Below are 12,713 nucleotides of genomic sequence, written 5' to 3' on the forward strand. Positions count from 1 at the left end.
CCCGCATGGCGAGGGGCTGCGGGAGGTGCCTGCTCTGGGCAGGCACAAAGACGTCCTGCCGGCCTTGCTGTGGCAGCTGGAAGTAAGAAATCACATTGGCCTGTAGTGCCAGTCTGGAAATACAGCTGTGAATACAGCGTGAATACAGTGAATTCTCAAAGATACTGCTGCAGGCCAGTCCGTATTTTTGACAAAAAAATAGTATTCTGGGTAGCCAAAATATTGTGTGGTCAAACAACAGCCATTGTTCAACATCAAAACTTGTCTTGTTGATCTTGAACACATTTAAGTGTACTTTATTACAAAATAAAGAAAAAAAGAGATAATTTTGAATTGGGTCAAAAGGTATTTTATAACAGGACAAGGATTATTATAACTTGATTGCTTTTTCAGAAACACTTTACCAAAAAAGATCTAATTATTTAAAAAAAAAAAAAAAGTGCCACTGACTCTGCATAATCATTCGCTTCACTTTAGCCAAGAGTCACCTTTCTTTGAAAGATGTGTCCCAATTCCAAAATGCCAAAATTCTGTTTTCTGAAAACCCATGGCCAATAGCGTGTAAAGTCACTATGAGCTGTGGTGGGCACCACTGTTTGGTCTTTCTGATGGAGAAAATTCGCTCTCTGTAGCAGAAACAGCAAAAAAGGAAAAATATTTAATCCAGTACACAAGGAGGCCTATGCAAAGGTTTCTGCTGGAGGGAAATCGGCTTGGTGCATGAGCTCGAAAACAGAGCTCCTGGACCTATCTGCTGTTACCTACCCTTTGACGCTTAATTTCTCCATCATGTTGGAACACAGCATTTCACTGCCTCATCCCCTTTCTGTTTGCAAGATCAAGCCTATGTTACCTATTACTTTTCTTTTGGGAATGGCTGGAAGATTAATTTGTTTACAAGTGCCTCATGAGTGCAGGCAAGTCTGTCAGTACAAAATTGTAATTCTGTGTTTACAAAAATTCCAGATGTTCTCACATTTACGCTTCCATAAGGGAAGCTATTTTTTTTTCCTCTTTCCCCCTGCTTTTATGTCTTTGCTCTGTAGCATTACCAGCAAATTGCTTTTCTGAACAGGTTAGAAAATTACGCAAGAAAAAGTATCTTTCTGTTAATTTATCCCCTAAGGAAAATAAAATCCTTATTTTATTCTCCTTTTTGTGCATGTTCAGTACACTTATAAAATGCAAGATTCACTGGGTGCACAAACCTTACAAAATATGAAACGCCAAATGAGAACACAGGCATTCGTATCAGCAGTGACACCAGATAACATGCCTGATATATATTACAGTTTTATAAGCCCACCTGCTTTAGAGCCCAACTTCAGGGCAACCTCAATTGTTTTTGAGGTGTGGGACTAATCCATGCACCTGACAGGTCTGACAGCCATTTCATCTGCATTCAGAGGTGCGTTTCAGAAAAGCCAACTGTCAAGCAGATGCAGTCACTTGTGAACATTGAAAAAATGGCACTAAAACCTTAACAAACTTTTAAGTGGACAATTAGTTTAGTGGCATTCCTCATCAGAAGCAATTCCTAGTATTACTCTGACACACATAAGATATGCAGTGTAATCAGTGCATGCAATCATGCAATAAATTGTTCAAACCATTACTTTTCTAGATTAAGAGAAGTTGCCATTTGGCTAAACATTAAAGAAATGCCTGCTATTACATCCTATTTCTTTTTTTCTACTTCTACAGTATAGGAAAGAAAAGATGCTTCTGAAGCACCGGGAGAGCTTGTTTTTCTGCTTCTTGTGGCTGTAGCAAGCTCTGCTTTATTCAGCTGAGCTTGGAAGTGTCTGCAGTACATACAAAGGCAGCCCAGCTTCCCTGATGACAGTATTTGCCTTATCCCAGCTGCAAGCTACAAGGCAGGGAAGCAGAACCTGGACTTGGAGAAAGAAGCTTCCTTTGACTGCAGTTGCTGGAGCTGGACATTTTAACCCCAGCTGAGGACTAGTCAGCTCTCTATCTTCAGAAGTGTTATTTGCCCAGTATAAATGACATAAACCAAGATCAACATCTTAGTTTATTTTTCTAGATTCCTTAGCATGCTACATTAACCTGACAATGCTTAATCTGGTGTTCATTTCACAATACACTTCATGCAATTCACAGCTGTAATTGGTTTTACACTGACATTACACGTTTTGACCTAGCAATGGGAAAAGAATAACTCTTAATAATATTTCTCTGAAAAGCGTACAAGCTCAAATGGCACAGAAGCAGCTCATGCTAGTTTCATGTGCATATTTCTTTCTTCTGCCTTTTCTTTCACTGCAAGGATGATCACTAGCATTAGATTGTAAAGTCACTGGTTTAGTCCATTTGCAATTGAACTACGTTTGTTTGTTTTCTTGTGTCCTGAGGAGTTCTCTCTTATAAAACAGCATTCAAATATTCTAGTTTAACATCCCCATTTTTCTGAGTTAAGGAACAAAGCAGACCTTGGGTTTCTGTTTCCATTATGAGTCTTCCAGAGTCCCATAACTGACAGCCATGAAGTCTTCCTTTGTAACACACACTCAGCACTAAAGCCAGAGTATTGCTATTTGGCATTATCCAGTGAAGTGCAAGAAATTAAATAAGTTATGTCTTTATTGCTATAGTACAATACCTAGCAAAGTCGCTTTTTAACACAATTGTGAGGGTTTTGTAGAGTACCTGTCCCTCCTCTTAGGGCCCAGTAGTTCAGCTGCACTGCAAGTTATCACTTCTCTATCACATGTCGAATGTCAGTCTAAGAAGATGTGTTGAGTATTCTTGAATCTGAAGAATCAGACCTTTCCTCATACTCATCTTCTGTGTAAATCGGTTGCTTAGACACAATAGGACACCCGTCATCAGGGATTGAGATCCTAGGATCTTCTGAGGAGCGGGAAGGAAGGACAGGCGAGCTTCGGAAAACACCGGTCGAGTTGCTAGAGAAAGGACTGACGTACTGGGACCGCAGCTGGTACTGCTGCTGCAGCGTCATGGTGTTCCACAGGGTGACGTCGTTGGGCAGGAACGGGCTGGACTGGTTTCTTGCCAAAGTGTTCCTCAGCATCAGCGGGTAGCGTGGTGGCTGAGGGAAAGGGTGCTGCAAAGGTACGGCTAGAGGGTTTGGCATGACATTACTGGAATCAGCAGAGAACCGCAGTGTGTCTGGAACCCTAAATGCTGAGCCCACAGACCACTTGGAAGAGGAAATAGGGTACGAACTCAGCGTGTGCTCAAAAATGTGCCCACTGGAAGGCAAGACAAGACCATCAGACTCTGCAGTAGTTCTCTCCCCACTGGCCACCGAAGACCGACTGGACAGGAGAACCTCTACAGCACTCACCAGATCACCGCCGCACCCCTTCAGGATCAACTCCAGTACAGTTGGCTTTTGGTTAGGGAAGATTTTTTTCAAGACTTCAAGCGGAGGTCTGTTGGCTTTCAAACTGAAAGGTAAAGAAACTGTCCCAGAGGGACCTTCTATCAGGAGGTGGTTCTGCTCTGGGTGGTACTTGGGGCTCTCTGGACGGCTCTCTGTGCTCCCACCATTTTTCTGAACTGCGTAACCAACCTCATCCACTGAAACTATTTCAGGGCTTTCAGGGGTGAAGCAACTTTTGGTTTTAGTCATGTCTGGGGAACTCCTTTGGTCTGTGTCTTTGTCACTGTAGGTCTCAGCATTGTCTGCTCCACTAGCATCACCCAGCCGCTCCTCATTCACGTCTGCAAAGAGAAGGCAGGGAAGTTAAAGGAAAATTGAGGCCAAAGGCTTTTACAGGCATCTGAGGATAGAGTCTTCTTAAAGTGAGCAGAGCAGGATGCTAAGGAGAAATAAAATTAAAAAAAAAAAAAAAAAAAAAAGGCATTTTTCACAGAGATCCTGCTAAAATTAAGGTCCTTTTGCCACAAAACTGCAAAAGAATAATGTAGCCTGGTTTAGACATTTTATGCTGCCTTACAGATATCTGTCTCATTCTCCCATGTACAAGAAAGGAAGCAGTGGTCATTTTTCTGCTATGTCAAATATGCTATCTCAGTCTTCTCTCACTGGTTACAAGGCAGCAATACACCACCCAAGCGCAAGCTTTCTCAGAGGAACTTCAGCACTTCCCTCACTAGCACCATCTCACTGCCTGCAAGGTGAAGATATCCAGATGGCACTTAGGAGACCAAACTTCCCTCTGCGAGTTCAATAGCATTGGTGGAACCACTCCATCATGGCTACTGGCTGAAGGTTAAAGAAGTCTTCAAATAAATCAGTGTATTCCAGGTCTGGCTCTGCAGAAACTGGATCCTTCCCCAGCAAGAATCACAGGCTTTTCCTCCAAACCCTGGAGCACAGCTGATGCCTCGGCCAGTTAGAGCACAGAATCTAGAAAAATCTGGTTTAGAGAGGAAGAACCTCTCGAAGGCATTGGTCCAACCTCCTGTTCAAAGCAGGAGTAACCTAAGATACAGAGCAGGTTGCTTGTGTCCTGCTTCACTGCATTTTCAAGAATTCCAAGGATGCAGACTCCACAACCTCTCTCAGCCCTCGTTCTAGGCACCTTGCTTTTTGTGTGCTAAATTAAAAGGCCAAGAGCTGAGTACAGGGCTGAAAACAAATCTGTTGACCACACTGTCTCCAGATGGACACTCAAAAATCGAATACCCCAAATCTCTGGTCACTTTGGTAATGCCTAGCCAGAGGATGGAAACCTTTGAAATAAGATTATTTGTCAGAAAGAACAGAAGAAAGGCTGGCAGCTTTCACAGTTTATGCACAAGGGCGCATTGTACTTGCTTGATATTGTTTACAGTGTGTTCCCAAGAACACTGTTCTACTGGCCTTCCTCATACAGCACAATTATCTCCTTTGGAAGCATCAATGTTTGGGGAAAGGGTCATTGTCCAATCTGCAGCTGACAGAGCCTACTTTAACTGCACAGGGCAGTGCTTTTGAACACATATATATGAAAGACTATCTGCAGAAACCAATACAAATATTTGCTTGGTTTCCCAAGCCCCTGATCATCAGTCCAACTACGTAAAGAAGCCATAAGAAGCAAGCAGAGGTTCCCAAAATCTGCTGATGACCACCCCTGCCCAATCAAGATGGAACAAGCTAAAGATGTGCAATCACCTGAGCTTTGCTGCTACTACGGATAGTCCTGTCTCCCTCTCACTCCAGGAAGTGGCAGGGCATTTCCCTATGCAGCAGTCTAAGTTTAGTGTTGAACAGATCAGCTCAAGTCAAACTCTGTTAGCACCCACCTTGAGAGAGAAGGCAGGGTCTGATTAAGTCTGCGCTGAGCAAGAAGCCACTATGCTCACCAGAATGGGAGCTGTAAATAAATATGAGATCCTGGCAAAGCACAGCCTAACAGACAGCATGGCAAAGGGAAGTTCTCCTCACGAGGATGACTGTGCCGGGCAGAAATCATGGGCCATCCTACAGAACTGTGGGATGCTGCTAGTTTGGGCTGTGAAAGATGATCATGGGAGTGGAGCTGAGGAACACAGATGCCGTTATGAAGAACTTGCCCTTCTCTTTCAGCAGGATAACCTGGTTTGGGTACCCATTTTTGTATTGGTTATGCTCTTTGACCAGTGCAAATGGAGCAGCAATAACTCTTCATGCTGGTATATTACAGAGAAGGCAATGTATGTAGGCTCTTCTTTACACACTTAGTGCATCAGTCTTGCCTTAGCGGCCAAAGGGGGATGCGAGAAATGTTTGCTAATAGCAAACTGGAAAACTTTGGAGGAGGTGGCAAGACTTCAGCATAGGTCATCCATTACTTGAAAAGAATACGAGGCTCAGACTATCTTTCCCTACTAATCCCTTCATATATTCATAATCATGGATTTATTACAAAAGATGGGATGCTAAGAATAATTCACATCTGAGTGAATGGGCAATTTATACATAGAAGGCTTAGTGGGCAGTCTGAGGATAGATAATTACCTCTGTCCTGTCTTGCCAGAGTTAAGAAAGGCATTTAAGGGAGATGATGGTCCTAATTTCCACATAAATAGATTGCACTGTGGTACCCAATATTACCAAGTGGACCACATGCAGGTAGAGCCTATTTCAGAGCTACAGCACTTCTCCAGTGTATCTCTATGGGCTGATAACAAATACCACTGGGAAGCAAATATATGCTAAAACCAAAAACAAACAAACAAACAAAAATCAGATTAGATCTTCTTATTACACTCCCTGTTCCTTATAAATTATTATTTTTAAGACACTTCAGGTTTGTTTAGTTTTCAGTAGCTTTAAAAGTATCCTTATGAGACTTGGCTAAAAATTCTCTTCAAATTCTGAAAACTCATCTCACTGAAGTTTGCATCTTTACCATCTGGAGACTTCACAGATCCCGACCTCTAGCCTTGCACAGGGACAGTCCCCTCCTACAACACAGATCATAGTGGTGCATCTCGCCAGGATGCTGTATGCACAGGGTCAGACCCACAGAAGGGGATTTCGGTGGTTTAAACCAAAAGCTGCCATTGGCACAAGCAGGACGACCCTCCGCTGGTTAACACTGAGTTTGGGTGCCGTGGTGTTTTTTTTTATCTCTGCCTTTCTGAGAGCAGTTCTTGCCGCCGGTGCCGGCTGATGCTTCTCTTCTCCCCAGCGCCGTGCCGCTGCCCAGGTGCCCCACCCGGGGCTTCAGGCAGTCCGGATGGCTGCCGCCTGCTTGCCGGACCCCTTCCCCATGGCTTCCTGCCTGCAGGCCGCGTTCCGACCCTGCTTCCCCCCCCTTTGAACACCACATCCCCACCGCGGTCACGGCACGGGGGACAGGGGTTTAAGCGTGCTCGGAGGCTGTCACCACCCCCCACGGGAACCGCCAGGATCGGGGCTCTGTTTGTGTAAAACGGGCACAAAACAGGAATCGTTGAATAAATAACTATTTGGGAAGATACATCATAAATGTCCTTATGCGGGCACGGAATTGTAGAAATATTTCATGAGCGTATTAATCCCAAATATTTAGATTTTTCAGGTACAAAAATACTAATTTTGTGTTCAGAATGTACAACCCGCTGCTCTTAGCCAAAGGCTTTTTTATTTTCACCACTCGTAAGTTTCACATGAGAATGTTGTGGGCTTTAAGAAAGAAATTTTGTCCTCAGACATTTTTTACATTTGTGGGTTTGGGCTGTTTTGTGTTGTTTGGCGCGCGGCGGGGGGTGGGGGGGCTGTTTGTTTCTGGGTTTTATTTTGGTTTGGCTTTTTTTGTGAGTTTTTTGTTATTATTAATTTTTATCGTTTGGTTTTCTTTGGATTTGTGTTTGTGGTTTGTTTGGCTTTTGGATTTTTTTCCCCACACCTTGTATTTCAAATTGCCTGCATTCAGGTATTCACTTTGGCAGCTCTGAGTAAACTAGGGAAATTGTTTTTATATTGGTACAAATGATGGGAAGTATCCATCAAATAATAGTCCTGCAAAGACAGATGCATACCCAGATGCGGTGCAAATGCAGGTAGACATGAAACACACAACAGTGGGAGAACCGTACATGCATTCTTGGGAAAACCTACATTAATAAATAAAGCTGCTACAAATTTGGAGCAGTGTACATCCCAGTTTTTCGTTGACTATACATTAAGGATCATGAGTCAAACATTGTAAAGGGGCCAAATAAAAGTGTGATGGGTGACAGAGAGAAGCTGTTCTCTTCAAGTTAATAACTTGTCTGGAAAACTTGGTCTAACACTTTGGAACCGAATTTGCTTCCTGATATTCCCACCGCTGACTCTGTTAAAACTGCTTGCAGTGTGATTGTTAGGACAGCAATTTCCACAACACAGATTTTCTTGGATCCCCAAAACATCTGCTATTTTCTCTATTAGAATGGACCGATACCAGAACTAGCATAAAGCCATGAAACTGAAGGTGGTGTAGAACTTACCGGGGGGTGGGGTGCTTTTCTGGCTGGTTGGTTGATGAGTGGGTTTTTGTTTTTGTATTTGTTTGTTTGGGTTTTTTAAAATTACTTTCACTTCAGAATTTCTTCCCTGTCTTCAAAGGTCTACGGTATTTTGTAGGAAACTAGTCACTGTTCCCAAACTAAAAGAGAGTCTGCTGTGTTGCATTAAGAGGCTGGCTCTGACATTAACAGCAGACTCGTAATAGTGTTATATTAATTGTTTACAAGCCGTGGTAACTATTACTTAGAGAAACGCGCTCATGTGGGAGATGAAAGTTCATGAGCACAATGTCAGGAGGGGGAATTATTCCGGGTTAGCACAGATGGATACAACAGGGGTAGTTTCTAGGTGCGTTATTTGTACAAAACAGAACTTTGCAGCTTGTCCCACCAATATGACCAGTTCCGGCAAGAGTAAAAATAAACAGATGTGATTCTACTGCACAGCGGGAAATGCCATCTCCATACTGAAAAAACCTTCCAGGAGACTAACGTCGGGGGGGGGGAGGGGGAGGCGGGGCAGAGAGAGAGAAAAGGGGTGAGCTAGGGGAGCAAATAATTACTGTCTGTTTTGAAGACGTTTTCAATAGAGAGGGAAGGAGGAAGCCCCGCTGTTCAAAACAGGATGGTTGGCAATAAAACAGGTTGTCTGGTTAAACACTGTCTGGCAGCAGGTGACAGGACGACCCCCCAGATCATTTTCTCCTTTGCTCTCACTTATTCACTTGTTCATAAAAGCGGGGGGCGAGGAACAAAAGAGAAAACCACACACACACAAAAATACCCCAACCAAAACCAACAACCCAAAAAACCCAACTCTGCAACAGTCGGAGACCAGGGACCGCTCGGGCTAGGTCTGTGCAGGCACGGAACCACGGGAGGGGGCCGGCGCGGCGTCTCTGGCCCTGATTTATGAAGATCTCCGTTCTCCCCCTCCCAAAAGCTGTTAGCAGAAAGTGCTGACTGGCTGGCAAGGAAAAATTTCTCATCAATACACTTTGATTGTATTTTGCAAACAAAATGCCTGTTGCTTGGTAACATTTCACTTGAGCCTGACCTTCCCCAAAAGTTATTGCTATCAGATTCGATTTACACTGTCCTTCCGTGATTACTGTAATCTTTTAAGCTGGGAAGTTCATATATCAGGGGGAAGGAAAGTTGGGCGTGCAAGTTAATACCGTTCCTACCCGCCAGATTTATATCCTGCTGGCGGAGTTTATTTGTTTCCCTTTCTGGAAGGACCCAAAGCGGCTTTTTCCCCCCCCTCCTTTTTCCCCCGGCCTCTTCCCCCGCCGCGGTCCCTGGCCCGACCGAGCGCGGACGGTGCCGCGGGGGGAGAAGAGGTTGCGCGCTGCCGGCAGGCTGCGACCAGGAGGAAATCTGGGGGACGGAGACACCCCAACGCCCCGGCCCCACCGGAGATGCGGGGTACGGGGAGGGCAGAGGGAGGGCAGCCAGTGCCAAGGGCCAGCCAAGGGTAAGCCTGCCCCAGATCACCGCCAACCTCACCGCACCGGCGGACAGGCCGTGCTACCACCTCGGGCCAGGCTGCCTGCGTTCTCCGCAGCTGCAGGAGCACAGCCCCGTGCCGGGAGCGCGGCGGACGCCTCCGTGGCCAGGCCGACTCCACACCGCCCTGCGGGGCTCCGGCTGCCCGGCTAAGAGCCGCGCAGAGACCAAGGTTTACCGGGGCACCGGGTGCAGCCGCCGGCTGTCACTGGAGAGGCTGTCAGCGCCCTGCCAGGCATCCCTGCCGGGAAAGGCTGTCGGGTCCCGCTCATGCACGGAGCGTGGGGAGGGGACGGCCACTCCGGGCCGTTAGTTTTGCGTCCAGAAATACGTGTTACCGTTAGTTCGCACTCACAAGGTGCCGGCTGCGGGCGGCGATTTCCGGGTCAGCATTCCCGACCTGCCGGGACCGCTCCGGACGTGGCCCGGCGGCACATGCCAGCGCCACGGGAGGAAAGCGCGAACTACCGGGCCGCCCTGCTCATGCCTTGCTGTCCCCAGGCCCTCCATGCCCCGCAGAAGCCCTCCGGCTCCCGGCGCCGCTTTCTACCCGCAGGTCCCTACAGAGGTTTTGTCCTGGACGGGGACCCGCAGCCGATGTGCCAGGTGGGGGAAGCCCGGCTCCCGCCGGCTCAGCGGGGCAGGGAGAGGCAGAGCGATGTGATCCACTCGGGATGCGGCCACTTCCCGGCCGGCTTAGGGCAACGGGCCCGGAAGCGGCACGTCGGGGAGCCGGTCGGCCGTGGTGGCGTTGACGGTCCCCTCCGCTGGTCTCTGCAGCTGCGAGCTTTGCGGCTCCTTGCTTTTTAAGAGCTACAAAGCGCAACCGCCGGACTTTCCCTTCTTCCCCTTCCCACGGCGTCCGTCGGGAGGGAGGGAAAACTGTCGCCTTTTCTCCTCCGACAGACGCCCGTCGGGGCCCCGGCCCAGGCGCTGCCGCCCCTTCCCTCCTCCCCGCGCGTCCGCCCCGGCCCCACGGCGCTCGGCCCGGCCTCACCTGCCTTAGGGAGCGGCCCCGGGAGCGCGGGAGGCGGCTCGGCGGCCCAGCGCAGGGCAGCGGCGGCGGCCAGCTCGGAGGGGGCCCGCGGCGGAGCGACGCAGGGCGGCGGCCCCGGCGGCGGCGCGGGCGGCTCGGCGCTGCCCGGCGGCCCCGGGAGGGCGCGCAGGGAGTCCGGGAGGAGGCTCTCCAGGCTCTCGTTGGCCTGCTGCCGGCGAAGCGCCACCTGCGCGGCCATCACCCGCTGCCGCTCGATGATGAGGATGCACTTCTCGCAGGTGCAGTCCTTGAAGCGGCAGTAGCGCTTGTGGCCCTTCAGCCAGGACAGCACGCCATGGTTGCGGCACCGGGCGCACTTGGGCGTCCGCTGCAGCGGAGCCCGCGGCGGCTGCGACACCGGGCCGCCCATGTAGAGGTACGGGGAGCCGTAGCCGTTCATGCCCGCGGGAGGAGCCCTGCGGCCTCCGGGGCGGAGAAGGGAGCCGCAGGGGCGGGCGGATGCCGGGCTGGCGGAGGAGAGGAGGCGGGCGGCTCTGCCCGCGGGCTCCGCGGGGGGCGCGGCCGCGGCCCCTGCCCGGCGGGGGTATCCGCCGCGGTGGCACCGGCGGGCAGAGCGCTGCCGCCGGCCGCAGCCACACTGCCGCTTCCGCACCGCCCCACCGAGCCCAGCTCCCCTCCGCCCGCCCCCCGCCCGCCCCCCTTCACCACCCCCCGCCACCCTCCTTCCCCGCCGCCGCCGGGGGATGAGGGAGAGAGGGAGGGAGGAGGGAGGTGTGGGGTGGGGGTGTCTGTCCTGCCGTCGGGGGCGGCGGCGGTGCCGGCGCCGTGCCGAGGGGTCGGCGCTGATACCACACACCCCTCCCACCCCCTCGGCGACAGAAGCGCCCGGGGCTGGAAGCGAGGGAATCTGGGACGTTTACCCAAGCTCCGACCGTCCTCGCCGGGCCGGGATCACTAAGCCCAGACGGGACGTCTGGACCTCGAGCGGGAGTCCCTTGAAAGCCCACGGGACGCCACAAACGGCGGCCGGTGTGTGGCTGCTGCCGTGAACCCGTCCGTCGCTCAGCGCTGCGGGAGCTTTTGAGCACAAAGTTTCATCAAAGTTTTGGAAGTGTCCCGAGAGCAGGAGCTGCCCGGAGAACGACCCGCGGAGCCGCTGCCGCCACGACGGCCCTTGCCACCGCCGCTGCCTAAATGCAAGCGGTGGCGATGGACAGGAACGTGCAGTGCAGGGCACGCCAGGTTGCTGGCAACCTATTCGATGTGTCTGATGCAGCGGGTGGCAATTTTCTGTGTCTCCGGCCGCGAGAATGTTCCTCGCTGAAACACGGCAGCGAGAAGTGTAAATCCAAATGTAATATATTACCGAAAAAACTATATAGGAATATCAGCTCGGGAATACGGGGGGAACAAATTGCCTGCAAGCGTTTGCCTGCCCGTACATCAGTGCTGGGCAGCGCGGCAGGGGCTGCTGCTCGGACTTGAACCCATTTCGCTGCCCCAAGATCTCCCCTGCTTTTCCCTGGCGCTTCTGCACTGTAACCGCTACACGAAATAAACCGTTAAACGAGAGTGCTTAACTAGAAAATCAGATTTAAAACTCGGGAAGTATTTCGCCGGAGAGAATAAAAAGCACGGCGTGAAGGTATTTGCGTTATATTTAATTACTTGGCTCTTTGCTAATTACTTTTTTACTTTTAGGGAGAAAACGACTCGGGGAAGTCTTTCCCCCCACGGCCATGTGCGGGGTGCGAGGAGGATCAGCGCCCCTCGGTTAACCGCACCGAGGCGGGAGGCGGATCGGTCATATGCGGGAACAGCCCGTTTTCCCGCAGCGCCGGTGGGACCTCCCGCTCCTCGCTGCCGGGGAGCGTGCACTGTATCCGGACAGCCCCGCATCCCTCTGCACCGCGGGGCATCGCACACACGCATGGGTCCCCGTCGGGGACAGAAAAACCCGAGGCGGAGCAAATAAATACCCCACCATCTCAAAATGGCAAGGGGCGCGTAAAGGACGATGCGCCGCCGCCCTTGCGAATCCGTTGCCGCAAAACGAAGAAGCGGGGTGCTAGCGCCGGTGGCAGCGGGGGGAGCCCTTCTCCCCAGCCAGCAGCGTCGGGGCCCGCGGGGCGCCCCCGCCACCGCGACCAGGGCGGGCGGGCAGGCAGCTGCTGCTCCCGGGCCGGGCTACCCCGGCGCGGCGGCGGGCTGGGTTAGGGCCGGGGGCCCCCTCTCGCTTGGCTGCACACCGGGCGTTTAGGCTGAAATACTCGTTTGATATAGTGCCGTAATCCTT

At 50.7% G+C, this 12,713-nt stretch overlaps 1 protein-coding gene across 1 annotated transcript; it reads right to left on the bottom strand.

Annotated features, from left to right (window-relative positions):
* Nucleotides 1-2,074: 2,074 nt before the first annotated feature.
* On the bottom strand, nt 2,075-10,856 carry DMRT3 (doublesex and mab-3 related transcription factor 3). The gene is made up of 2 exons (XM_030512957.1): nt 10,418-10,856; nt 2,075-3,711 (listed from the first exon to the last, which is right to left on the bottom strand). Exons 1-2 carry the CDS (start codon nt 10,854-10,856, stop codon nt 2,747-2,749), a joined length of 1,404 nt encoding a protein of 467 aa, XP_030368817.1. The 3' UTR covers nt 2,075-2,746.
* Between the last annotated feature and the right edge of the window lie 1,857 nt (nt 10,857-12,713).

The sequence above is a fragment of the Strigops habroptila genome, chromosome Z (genome assembly GCF_004027225.2).
Source record: "Strigops habroptila isolate Jane chromosome Z, bStrHab1.2.pri, whole genome shotgun sequence".
NCBI classification, from domain to species: Eukaryota; Metazoa; Chordata; class Aves; order Psittaciformes; family Psittacidae; genus Strigops; species Strigops habroptila.

Bases quoted from the DNA above. Each gene is read 5' to 3' on its own strand.
- DMRT3 (XM_030512957.1), bottom strand. From the start codon at position 10,856: ATGAACGGCTACGGCTCCCCGTACCTCTACATGGGCGGCCCGGTGTCG. The intron at 3,712-10,417 runs GTGAGGCCGGGC...TTCTCTTTGCAG, and splicing joins GGGGCCGCTCCCTAAGGCAG to ACGTGAATGAGGAGCGGCTG.